Source organism: Echeneis naucrates, chromosome 1 (genome assembly GCF_900963305.1).
Source record: "Echeneis naucrates chromosome 1, fEcheNa1.1, whole genome shotgun sequence".
NCBI classification, from domain to species: domain Eukaryota; kingdom Metazoa; phylum Chordata; class Actinopteri; order Carangiformes; family Echeneidae; genus Echeneis; species Echeneis naucrates.
In genome coordinates this window covers 19,863,626-19,877,575 of record NC_042511.1, presented here as the reverse complement: position 1 = coordinate 19,877,575, position 13,950 = coordinate 19,863,626, and the positions used below count along the sequence as shown (strand labels likewise).

General features: G+C 40.9%; 1 protein-coding gene across 4 annotated transcripts in view; it reads right to left on the bottom strand.

Annotated features, from left to right (window-relative positions):
* vegfc (vascular endothelial growth factor c) overlaps positions 1–13,950 on the bottom strand; it is an 87,168-nt gene that overhangs the window by 29,417 nt on the left and 43,801 nt on the right. For all 4 annotated transcript variants that reach the window (XM_029503776.1, XM_029503788.1, XM_029503783.1 and 1 more), the window contains exons 5-6: positions 11,222–11,361; positions 1,194–1,518 (exon numbers count right to left, since the gene is read on the bottom strand). In XM_029503776.1, the coding sequence (XP_029359636.1) occupies positions 1,194–1,518; positions 11,222–11,361 (465 nt within the window). The remainder of the gene's footprint in view (positions 1–1,193; positions 1,519–11,221; positions 11,362–13,950) is intronic.

Genomic DNA, 13,950 nt, shown 5'->3' with positions numbered 1-13,950 from the left:
AGTTTCACCTCTAATGGACGTTCATCTCTGGCATCCTGAGGCAGTGTGGTTTACCTCCTTTTGTGGTTATTGTTAATGCAGCAAGAATACAATTAAGCAACTTTAGTTTACTCCTGTCTGCAGTTGAGACCTGGCTGTCCAGTCTTCAAAGGATTACACAAGAAGTGGATCCATGGACCTTCTAAAACTACATTAAATGTTGAAGGGACTGAGCCTGGGTCTATGGAGCACTAACGTACCTCATCAACACCACAAATATTGTCAGACTGGCAGGTTGATGAAACTGAACAGCTGCATAGGTTGTCACACAGTGGATGACATAGTATTTGTATGAGTCCCTGATGAAATACACAGAGGCATAGCTAAATAGACTCATGTGGTGTCTTAAAATTACACACCATCATGACTTCTAGAACACAGACATTAGATTCCTGCTGCTATGCTATACTCATAAATCACTCTGAAACAAGGTCACAGAGGGTCAAGACTGGACAACTTGTGTGTGTCCTTCCTCTTTTGTGGGGAGAGGAAATAGTTAAGTGACAGCAAAGAGAAGTCATTAGCACAGTGAGGTCTTGTAATACACATCAGGCTCACTGGTATTCAACAACCACCAACAACAGTTGGATTAGTGCCATTCCAATGACTGCACACAGCCATTTACAGAAAAATCTAAAATACTTTATTAATCCCCAAAGGGAAATTTTGCAACATTACAAGTGTGTGTGTTTGTGTGTGTGTGTCCCCGCAAGCATGGATTTACTTTCTCAGGATAACACATCCACCAAAGCACTAAAATCAAAATATAACTATATATTATATCATAGTTAGAAAATGTATATTTACTGATTTGATAATAAATATATTTTATTCTTTATTAGGCTATAACTATAGACTGTATGTCTGATAATAATGAAGTTAGTAATTCTATACCAACACAGTTGGCTTGCATAATGCATGATTGTGTGATATCGAAAAAAAGCAATAAACAGTACAAGAATAAGATAGTAACGTGTAGTGAACCAGTGTGGTTTTCCGTAGCTTTGGGAAGACACATGAAAGCAATATTAATCCACCAGTTTCCACCAGCACAATACATACTGTAGTTACCTCGGTGGAAATGGTTGCCTTGAACCTGAGGCGAAGCATTAAAAAATGTTTTTTCAATCACCATACAGTAAGTGGTTCCTTACCTGCATGTTGCTTGATGGAACCGCCGTCCTTTTAGGAAACACTTGTTCGGTGACTCATTACATTCACAAGAACACTTTGTTTTATTGAGCGGTTGATGTCTTGGACATGTCTTGCTGCACATGCACTGGCATATCTCTTTGTTAAAAACATGGTTGAGTGGGCAAGTGGGAGGAGACAGGGTGCTGCAAACACACTGGCATGTATTGTGGTCAAGATGACGGTTAGGGCCACAGTCTTGAATTTGAGCTCTGTGCTGACACACACACTGACAGGTTTCCACATCCAGTTCCTTATCTGGACCACACATATCTGATGAAAAAACGTCTGTAGAGATGAAAGCAGGGAGACACACACAAGTAAATTTTGTTATTTTAAGGGGTTTGGACAGGTCATTGTCATCATATAATTAGAAATTACATTCTTTTCACCATTTTTTCTAATGTATGTAGTTCATGTTGTGTTATGTTAGTTCATGAGTTTCCCTATAACAGTCAGTTTCACCAAAATAAAATTCACTCCATCTATAAAATAAATAAGGTAAGGTAATAGTACTGTTGGGTTTGAAAAGGGTGTGTTTGGTTATCAGCTATAATCCCTAATTTTCAGAGATAATTAGGAATTATGAAATCAGAAATAATTAAATTCAATTAATAATGTGGGGAACCACCCAGAGTCAGGGTCCAATAAACAAACTGTAAGCATTGCCTCATAAAAAGTTGTTCAATTAGAGGAGCCGATATCTGAAATATCAGCACCATTAGGTGCACATTAGGTGTGAAATTCAAGCTCTGACTTTCTCAATCAGCCACCTAATACAATAAAATATGCACAATAATGACAAGAAGACTTCTTCCTAAAACTTCCACTATAATTAACAAAGCCAAAAATTATTTCATTCAATAAATTACATCCTGAGGAGATGCCCAAAACACATCAGGTGGCTACTCTGAGCCAGTGCTCCTCTGCATCCTCCACTACTTTGAGCCACGTCCATATGTCTAAGTGCCTAACTCTCCAAGGCTGACTCCAGCCCCCTTTCTGAGGAAAGCTCATTTTGACTGCCTGCCTGCCTTTTGGTCGCTTCCCACATCTCATAACTATAGATGAGGGTCAGAACATAGACCAGTAAATCTTCAGCACCACATGAACCAGTATATACTCTGTATCACTGCAGATGCTGCCCTGATGTGTCTCTCTATCTGCCAATTCATTTCCCCATTACTTGTGAACAAGATCAAGAGACATTTAAACTCCTTCAATGAGGGCCTAAGAAAAAATGTTATAGAATTCTTGTACTACATATATATATATATGTATATATATATATATATATATATATATATATATATATATATTTCAATGATTTTTATTCAGTCAGTACTTGCAATATTGTTATAATCTTGGACTAATATTTCTTGGGAGACAATGGGTTAATATAATAGAAAGAGAAATGGACCAATAACAGTTTTTCTTCAAATGGTATCTGGGTAGGCTGTTAAATCAGCAATTCATCCTGCTGGAATTTCGGTGGCTGTAACAAAGGCCTGTGTAATTCAAGTCAATGTGGGCATGAATTTGAGTTTGACAGGTGTCAAAGGTGAGTTGTGGGCAGGACCATATCACGACATCTTCCAGGAATTCGCAAATACCTAGGAGAACATATATAAGTCAAGCGACCCACTAGAACAGTGAGTCAGTGGAGGGAAGACAGACAGAAGACAGAGACAGAAGATGATTTAGAGAGGGGAAATGGCGGGAGCTAATGAAGAAGAAGACAGTGTGGCTTATTAACCCTAACCCTAACCCTAACCCTTAATAAGGTATGTTGGAGCAGGAAACATCTAAAACATGCAGGACAGTGGCCCTCCAATACTGCATTTGGACACCTCTGCTGTAGTGTGTAGCCAGGTTTGGCTAATGTGTTTTTATATTTTCAAAGAAACAAGGTAAAGGAATTATTTTAACGTAATAGTTGGATGCAAGAAATTTTGGTGCCCAAGTGTGCAACACAGTGTGTGTGACAGTTCCTTGAGATTACTGACAGTAGGAAATTGAAATATTCCTGAAGTGGGGCACTGATGTTCTGTCTTTCCTCAGGGACATCACAGATGGTTCTCTCTCAATAGTAGAAAACAACTAACTAAAAACAAAGGAGAGGCAGAGTGAGAGCTACAGAATGTCTGGTAAATAGATGTTAAGACTGTTCCATACACGTGTGTGTATTTATGTTTTTACAGATGAACAAACACAGATAAACAAAATGCAGTTGTCTTCTACATCATAGTAGTGTTGCCCAAATTGCCCAAAGTAGCAGGGCAATAAAGGAGTTAAGCAAAAAAAGTGCATGGAAATAGAACAAGATTGTTGCATTATATTTTACAGCATTAAAAGTCACTCTTATACTGCTTCTTCCAAACTGGACATGACTGAACTATATATATTTGGAAAACTTTGATGATTCCCTGTTACAAAACAAAAAGTTGTGAAGTCAATATGGAATAAGGGTAATACGCAGTTTGTGAATTACTACTAGTACAAGTTACTAGTAGTTTCCTAGTCATGTACTGAAGGCCATCCTCAAAAGAGTCCTGACTGGAATTTTGACTCTTAGGAAATAACTTATATCTTATATCTAGCAAAAAAGTTGTTGCAAAGTAGTGGTGTCTCAGAGAGGCTTTTTGTAAGCTTCCTCTGCTGGTTACAGTGGGTACTGGTGACTTCAAAGCAGGGCTAGCATAGGAGAAGAGGTTACAATATATCATCTGAGCAACTACTTGGGGACCATTTTGAGGCAGTCACTAATAGAAAGTTACGAAACAGCCCTAGGCTACCTGCTCAGCATGCTAACTTCAGTAGAAGACAAGGGGTGATACATATAACAGTCAGGTACTGACAGGTGTAACTGAGCTCAGGTGGAACTTCATCAAGCTTCACCCACTACTCTATATAAAGGCATTGCCATTGTGAGATACCATGGCTACTTTACAGCATATTCTCACTGCAAATCAACAATATTGCTGTGTGCGAAGCCAAATAGTTTATGTAAATCCATTTATGCATCAGAACTTTAGCCCACGAAATGTATTGTCGGACCGAGCTGAGGTACCAGCTGCCCCATGAGGAGATCCACCACCTGTGTAATTTTACCCTCAGCCTGGAGGTGCAGTGCCTGGCTGTACTGCATCCTGTTTTCACACTCATCCATCGCTTGTCAGGTGGGCTTCGCTTACAAGAGGCCCTTGTCCCCCAGGACATCTACCCCCAACCCTCGATACTTTCAGAGGCAATCTTGCCAATTATGGACATCTTCTCCTTTCCAGGGGTGAGGGTGGTGTCTCCAGGTCCCCCACCACCTGTGGCATGGCTCTCCCGCTGATCCTCGCTGCCTTCTTTTTTGGTTTGGCTTTGAAACTGCCACGTGTTTCCTCACAGCCGGCCAATCTCGTAGACAACTGGGCTGGATGGAGCCCTCTTTTCAGCAATAATGTGCCCAATATGGTTCTTGACCACTAAACTCTGTTTTCCTTCTGTTCTGCCGAAGAGTGTGTCCTGCATCTGCCACACTTCATCTACCAGGATGGCCATCTCTTCTAGGGTGAATGCAAGTGACAGCTTGGCTGGCTTGCACACTGCTTCTGCCATTCTGTCTGGATGGTTGCACTTGCGCTTTAATTGGCTGTACAGCATCGAGGAATAAATTCAGCTATAGAAGATGTTTATCCGAAGATGCTATGGCTAAATTTAGGGTGAACATTCGGATTCCAACAATGCCATAACTAAATTCAAATGAGGATTTCTCCCATACAGAGGTTGATGACCTAGTGATTAGCACTATGGCCACACTGTGTTCAAATCTTGATGATACCGCCCCTCTCAAAAAGAAAGTAATCAAACAGAGGAGGCTGGCTCCGTGGTATGATTCCCAAATTCATGCCTAAAAGCAGACATCAAGGAAATTAGAAAGACGTTGGCGTTCCAGTAACTCAGAAGAGTGTCACAGAGTCTGGAAAGATAGATTAAAAACATATCAAAGAGCCAACGGCACTGCTAGAAGTTCACATTAGTCAGCACTAATAGAAGAAAATAAGAACTACCCCAGGTTTCTCTTCAGCACTGAAGCCAGGCTGACAGAGAGTCATACCTCAATTGAAGCAGTGATCCCCTTAGCTCTGAGCAGTGATGATTTTATGGGCTTTTTTAGAGATAAAATTATAACAATCAGAGAAAGAATTCATCAGCTCTTACCTACATTAGACAATAATCTTCTACTGAATACAGCAACTCCTGAATCAACTGCAACGCTTATTGTACATCTGGAATCATTCTCGCCTCTGAATCTCTCAGAACCAGCTTCTAAAGTTTCATCATCCAGATCATCAACCTGTCTATTAGACCCAGTACCACCTATCCTCTTTAAAGATATTTTTTACTTAATTGAACCGTTCATTCTAGATCCGATTAATTTCACCTTATCTTGGGTTATTTACCTCAGACTCTTAAGACCGCAGTCATCAAACCTCAGCTTAAAAAGCCGAATTTGATTCAGACGTTTTGGCCAACTATCGACCCATATCAAACCTTCCATTTATTTCTAAAATCATTGACAAAACAGTAGCAAACCAATTGCACAACCATCTGGATGGGAAGGGTTTGCTTGAAGAATTTCAGTCAGGATTTAGAGTCGACCACAGCACAGAAACAGCGCTGGTTAAAGTCTCCAAGGATATTCTAATGGCTTCAGACAATGGATCAGCCTCCATACTTCTCCTAGATCTCAGTTTGTTCATATTAACAATGACACCTCCTCATGCACTGTAGTCAGTTATGGAGTCCCACAGGGTTCGGTACTTGGACCAATCATCTTTACTCTTTATCTGCTTTATCTAGGCAACATTATGCGGAAACACAGCATCAACCTCCACTGTTATGCAGACAACGCGCAGCTGTACTTATCAATGAAGCCAGTCAGATAGGCAAACTGCAGACATAAAAGTTTGGATGACCCAAATTTTTTTACTCCTTAATTCTGACAAGACTGAAGTTATTGTACTTGGCCCTAAGCACCTCAGAGAAATGCTATTTTATCATCTAATAAGTCTGGACGGCATCAGGTTGGCTTCCAGCTCCACTGTAAGAAACCATGGAGTAACTTTTGATCAGGACATGTCCTTTGTCCCTCACATAAAACAAGTTAGTAGGGCAACATTACGAAAATAATAAACATCCTCTCTCAAGATGATGCAGAAAAACTAGTCGATGCATTTGTTACTTCTCGGCTGGACTCATTACTATCTGGATGTCCATACAAATCTCTGAAAGGCCTTCAATGGATTCGGAATGCTGCTGCATGAATATTAACAGGAACTAGGAAACTAGATCACATCTCTCCTGTGTTAGCTGCTCTTCATTGGCTGCTAGTAAATTACAGAGTAGAATTTAAAATCCTTCTGTTAACATATAAAGCCAAGCTCCATCATATCTCAGAGAGCTCATAGTTCCTTATTGTCCTAGTAGGCTACTCCACTCCCTAGATGGAGGTTTACTTGTGGTACCTAGAGTCTCCAAGAGTAAATCTGGAGGCAGATCTTTCAGTTATCAGACTCATCTTCTATGGAAGCAAATTCCAGTATCAGTATCCTTAGCAATTTTCAAGACCAGGCTTAAAACTTTTCTGTATGACAGAGCTTGCTATGCTGCTATAGGCCTAGGCTGCTGGTGGAAGGACTGAGCATCTGATAATAACCATGCTTCTTAGAAATCCCTGTTTCTCACACATGGTTAGTACTGCCCCCCCGTGCCTCTTGAAGGAAGTTTTTCCTTGCTCACTGGAGGATCTTTGAGACCAGTTGGACACACACACAGCAGGGAATTAGTGTGTTGGCTCGCGGCTGGGTATCGCCACACATCCGTGCATATATGCCACATATACTGTTTTGACAACTGCCAGTGTATTGCCTACATGTTTTCGTAGTTCATACCTGGCGTTATCTCTGAATCTCAGTGTTGATTAAAATATTCCATACATCTGTCAATATATATATATATTTGTTTGAATATAATACATTTTTTCTCATGATTCTATTACCTAGACTACCTCATATTTAGTTGTGGTCTTATTTTCGTCATGAAAATAGGTCATTAACAAATATTTGTTGTCTTAGTTTGTCAGTGGAATTATTAGACCACACATCAACACAGCGGCAGGGAATTAATCCTTTAGGTAGCAGCATTGTGCTTGATTTATGTGGTGGGTGATCGATTGATTTTGTTCCAGCACCACAGTTGTGGACTGCTCCTATTACACGCATCTTAAAGAGCAATCCTAAGATGGGCATTAAGAATCTTGGAAACATATTTGTCTTAGCAACCTTTCTTAGCTATGACCTTCTTAACAGCACTCTTATCTCTTAAGAACAATCTCAACTGGGAAACGCGGCCAATGTCATTTCTGACCCCTGGATGATCAGAGACGCAATATCTTCTGGTGTCACCAGGTGAGGTACTGTTCCTTTGACTCCCTATTGAAATGATGAAAAATATTCTCTTAGCACTGATGAGATTTTGTCTTTATTAAACTCCATATGCACTGAGATCTTGGACTCTCTTCTAAGGACAAAACGCCCAAAGCCATTTTCAGAAACATGGTTAAATGACTCTACATGCCAAGAAGAAAAGGAAAAAGAACAAACTCTATGTATCCAGAGAAATTCTTCATAGTTGCCTGTCTGACTATCAGAGAGCTGTCAAAAAGCTGGCAAAACAGCCTAAGTCTCAAATATCTCCACAAATAGTCATAAAGTTTAGGTTTCATTTAATGTTCTCAACTCTCTTATCAATCCTTGCGATGTTTCCCCTCGTCTATTCTATGTGAAAATTTCTTAAAACTTTTTGAATAAAGTTTCCTCTCTCAGACCTGTCCCTTGTCTGTTATATCTACCTAAGACCATGCTCTTTTTCAGTGCCTGGCTACCCTTGAGCAGTCTGAGCCTGTGTCGTTCTCTTCACTTTGTTGTAGTTAAGCATCTGCGGCCTACAAACTGCCCCACTGACAGCATCCACCATTACTCTTTAGGGAAGTCTTTGATTCTGTTGAAAACTGTCCTCCATCAAGTTTTTAACACTTTGATTTTACCTGTTGACTCAGGAAGTCCTGGTTTTAGACTTGACAACTGCTTTTGATACAGTTGACCATGGCATTCTGCTACAACGTCTCGAGCAGTATGTGGCATCACAGGTAGTGCCCTAAGCTTATTCAAGTGCTGTCTGATGACTGACTGACCAGAGCTTTTCAATGCAGTTGGGTAATTTTTCCTCTGCTGTGGCCCCACTGGTCTGTGGAGTCCCTCAAGGTTCCATCCTAGGCCCTGTGCTCTTCATCCTTTATATGCTGCCCCTAGGTTGTGCTTTTAGAAAAGATATCTCACACCACTCTTTTACGGACAACGTCCAGATGTACCAGTGCCAGTGTCTCATCAAAAGTTGGATGAGCACTAACTTCTTAAATCCTAAATCCAAGACCGAGTATCCTGTTTGGAGGCCACGCATCTCTGATGCGCTGGGTCCCCAAACTACTAATATCGGTTCCTCTGACAAAACTCTTGGGGTGATTTTTTAACAGATCAGTGATGTAGTAAAATCAAGCGTCTTTCAAATATATATTGTTGCTAATATCAAACTCTATCTCTCTGTAACAGACCTAGAGAGTGTGATCCATGCTTTTATCACTTCCAGACTTGATTACACTTCACACCAGTCTTGGCTTCTCTCCACTGGCTCCCGGTCCACTTCTGTATTGATTTTAAACTTCTTTTAATTGTTTTTTTTAAAGCCCTAAATGAACTCGAACCATTGTATCTGGCTTCTCCATTGCCACACCCCAACCAGAGCCTTAAGACCCTCTGACAAACTGCTGCTGGTGGTTCCAAGAACAAGGCTGAAGCCTACTGGTGACAGGGCCTTCACGTTGGTTTCCCCTAGGCTCTGGAATAGTCTACCTCTCCATATAAGAGCCCTGAAAATTCACTTTTTCTCCCTGGCGTTTCATCCAGTCTGAACACTCAGTATGACTGTAGTAATGTTCTGTATCGTATCATTCTCATTGCTTGTATCTATTTGTGATTTTATTATGTCTTAACCTGTGTACAGCACTTTGGTCGACTACTGTCATTTTAAACATGCTCTATAATTAAATTGAACTTTAACTTGCACTACAATTGAATAAAACTATTTACTAAAAAGTTGACCAGGAGGCAGAAACACAGTTTAACACTTTTCTTCGTGCCTCAGTCGGACCAGTTGCCTGCCCAGAATAGAACCAATGTCTATTGAAATGATGTCTGTCCCCCGACCTCCAAAATTTTGTGAATTTACTGAACCAAAAGTGAAAAGAAGATGAGCTAAAAACGAGAACTTAATTGAAATTAAAACCACCAACAATTCAAATCTTAATATAGCAAAAATCTAGTGCTGATCCGCTTTCACTTGAATGTCAAGCAGCATAGACAAGAGTAAGTTAGCGTGTCACCGTGATGCCTCCTCGCCCTAGCTCTTTGGAAGGACAGGGCTTACATGTCCACAGGTCTTCTGATGGGCTCTGCCCCATCCCACTGAGAGATTGTCTGTCCAGATGCCCACCCTATGACAGAGATGAGAGTGTACCAGAACTGGGTAGCTCAGGGATAATGGTCCCTGCAGGGCTGCAGCAAACATATCAATGTGTTCGAGTCCCAAGCAGTAGACCTAGCTATCAAGCACTTTTTGCCATAACTGAGTGGAAGGCATATACTTAAACAGTCAGTCAACAACTAGATCATCCTCCACATCAACCACCAGGAAGGTTCAGAATCTCGACAGCTGCTACAGGAGCAAAGGAACTCCTGACATGGGCAGCCTGACATCCTGTGGGCAATGTATCTACCGGGAGAGCAGAACCAGCTTGCAGAGGGGCAAGGCAGAAGTCAATCTCTTCATCAGGGGAATCAACTTTCTGTTTTTTCCTGAGGGAGATGAGCAGCCCTTTGGGCTGAGATGCGTTGACTCACTCTTGGCCAAAGTGCCTTCTTTACACATTTCCACTACTTCTTCTGATTTGTCTAGTATTTCAGAGGGTTCTATAGTCAGGCCACAAGATGTTCCTGGTGTCTTCTGGCCAAAATACATGTGGCTCCCTCTGCTGCACATACTCTGTCATTGCATATCCCCATCAGGGAGGACATGCTGTCACTATTAGGACCCCCTTCAAAGTTGTCTTTCTGAAGGTATTCATCTGTGTAAAAGTCTGTGTGTCTTCTCTGTGTGAATGATGTCCATGTCTCTGCCCTTTCTCTGTGTGCCAATATTGTTTTCTTTCACATCACTCCACACCCCCTTCATGCTTTGATTATACCAGAATGTTGTCCTACAGATTATTTTTATGTGAATGATGTTATCTAATTTAGACTCTTGTGTCCTTTTCATCTAGTCTTTTATTCATTCATTCAATCATCTTCAACAGCTTATCTATTTCCGGGTTGCAGGGGTGTTGGAGCCAATCCAGCTCACACTGGGCGAGGGTGGGGTACAACCTGGACAGGTCGCCATCACAGGGCCATCACACAGAGATAGCAAGGCAAATAACCACTCGCACTCACGCTTAGACCTACGGACAATTTAGAGCCACCAGTTAACCCAATCATGCATGTCTTTGGACGGCGGGAGGAAACCAGAGTACCCGGAGAAAGCCCACGCAGACACAGGGAGATCATGCAAACTCCGCACCAAAAAGCCCCAGGCAGCCCCACAGTTTGGAAACCCTTTCCTATTCCTATTATCCTATTTGAATGAGAAAGTGTCTCCAAACTTTTGGCCTGTACTGTATGTGTATATATATACATAGGTATTAAGAAAATGGCCAAATACAGTCTTCTTCCAATTTTTTTCAAGGTTACTGCAGAAAAATTGTTTCTGCTACAATATATACATTTTTTTCTTTTAGAAAATTAGCAGAGATACCACATAAACCTTTTTGTGCAAATGTGGAAACACTCACCAATGTGTTGTTGGGATGACTTTGGAAGGGGAAATAATGGGGGAGGGGTGTTCTGGTGAATGAAGGCTATGCTAACACACCAACACAGCCTGCTGCTCCAAACCTGACCAGGAGGACATGTCCTGTTGGCTATTGGACACCTTCAAAAGAGACAGGCAGAGAGACAGTTAACACTCACACCCTCCTGTACTCCTGACTGTACTCACTGAAAAACAGCAAATAATCACGTCTGTGTATATTTTCATTCATCAAGGTCATCAAATCCGGCCAACGATTGAATTGAAATCAACTGGTCTTAGGACAATCCATTTTGTCAAGCCTACACTGCTTTGAAAAAGTATTTGCCCCCTTCCTGATTTCTTACTTTTTGCATGTGTGTCACACTCAACTGTTTCAGGTCGTCAAACAAATTTAAATATTAGACAAAGATAACCCAAGTAAACATAAAATGCAGTTTTCCTGTGATGATTTTATTTGTTAAGAGAAAAATACTATCTACATGATCCTGTGTGAAAAAGTAATTGCCCCCCTTGTTAAATGATGAGGTAACCATGATTAATCATATTATTGTGGAAAGCTGAGTTAAATTTCATAGCCACATCCTGGCCTGATTGTTGCCAGACCTTTCAAATCAATAGATCACTTAAATAGAACTTGTCTGACAAGGTGAAGTAGGCCATATTGAATCCAAGACATCATGCTGTGATCCAAAGAAATTCAGGAGCAAATAAGAAGAAAAGTCATTGACATGTCTCAGTCTGGAATAGGTCATAAAGCCATTTCTAAATCTTTGGGACTCCAGCGAACCGCAGTGAGAGCCATTATCCACAAATGGATAAAGGATGGGACATGTGGTGAACTTTCCCAGGAGTGGCCAGCATACAAAAAATTACCCCAAGAGCACAATGACGACTGATCCAAGAAGTCACAAAGGAACCTAGAACAACATCTAAACAACTGCAGGCCTCACTTGCCTCAGTAAAGTGTTCAGTGTTCATGACTCAACCATAAGAGAGAGACTAGGCAAAAATAGCATGTATGGCAGAGTTCTAAGGCGAAAGCCACTGCTGAAAAAGAAGAACATAAAGCTTTGTCTCCCTTTTGCCAAAAAACATCTTGATGATCCGCAAAAAATTTTACTTTTTGGAAGGAGTACATCCCGTTACACCTGGCGTAAAATGAACACAGCATTTGATTAAATAGAACATCATGCCAACAGTGAAACATGGTGGTGGTAGTGTCATGGTTTGGGGCTGCTTTGCTGCTTCAGGGCCTGGACGACTTGCTGTGATTGAAGGAACCATGAACTCTGCTCTCTACCGACAAATCCCGAAGGAGATCAGTTTGTGACCTCAAACTGAATCGCACTTGGGTTCTGCATCAGGACAATGATGCAAAGCATACCAGCAATTCCACTTCTGAATGGCTTAAAGAAAAAAAAATAGGGTTTTGAAGTGGCCTAGTCAAAGTCCAGACCTGAACCCAACTGAGATGCTGTGGCATCACCTTAAAATGGTGGTTCATGCTCGGAAACCCTCCAATGTGGTTGATTTAAAACAATTCTGCAAAGAGTGGGCCAAAATTCCTTCCTTCCTGAGACTGTTGCCCCTGTGACTTGGTTGATGAGGAATTCTAAAGAAAGCTGATTCCTAGCAAACTAAAGTCTTCATCAATGACTGGGTTCTTGGGTCAACTTCAGATAAGTGCAGGGGAGTCACTGATATGTCTATAGCTGTAGAAGTTCTGCTGTTTGCTATGAATGCAGCCTCATGTGTTTGACTGAAACCTGGTTGAACCAAAACATCTCTTATTTCTTGTTAGAATAAATGTACATAAAGTGATTATCACAGTATTGCTCTACTTTTACTAACCCTGCAAGAATGCAGAAACTTGTGTTTTTCTTACAGGAACTGAGATCATACCTCCGGAGATAAGCAACGACCTTCGAAGAACAATTATGAAGAAAGGGAGGAGGTCTAAGCGAGATTACTTTGGTTATGAACTAACTCCTCAATGTGTTTCTTGTGATGTAACTTGAATATAAATCATACAACAAGCATCTATTCATTTACTAGGTTGCAGCTGTGTGTTCCCCGCCTTTAGAGCTGCAACGTCCTGTAACTAGGGACCACCCTAAGGAAATAAAAAGGGGAGAACAGAAGAGATACTTCAGAGCAGGTAGAGAATTTAACTGAACATATCTCTGTCTGTTCTCCTTGCAAGTAAAATGAGCGCTGTTGTCCTTTGTATTTCTTCCCTGTGTATTTAATAATGTTCTAGGTGGTTTAAACCTGACATTTCTGCTTGGAACTACCTGGCTTCCCTCTCATACGGATGTGCAGAGACACTAAAGCTAGTAGAAAGAAGAAAGGAGGAGGACTGGCGTTAATACTGTCAAAGAAGATGTGCTGTCAAGATATTGAATTATTGGTAGCTGAGACCATACTATATACCAAATCATATCATAATAACACTTTTGTACATTCCACCATTCCACCTGTAACTGCTGAAGTTGCATGTGCAGTTCTCCATGAAACTATTGCCAGGATACAGACTAAACATTTTGAGGTAACCCCTGCTGACTGGATAATGTTTTTTTTTTTTATTTACTTTATTTTTTTTGACTAGGTGAATTTCCCCTTGGGGATCAATAAAGTTATATCTATCTATATAAAGACCAGATGAACTGGGTATTTGTTTTTCTGGTTAAATTGTTCCTGTTTCATGTC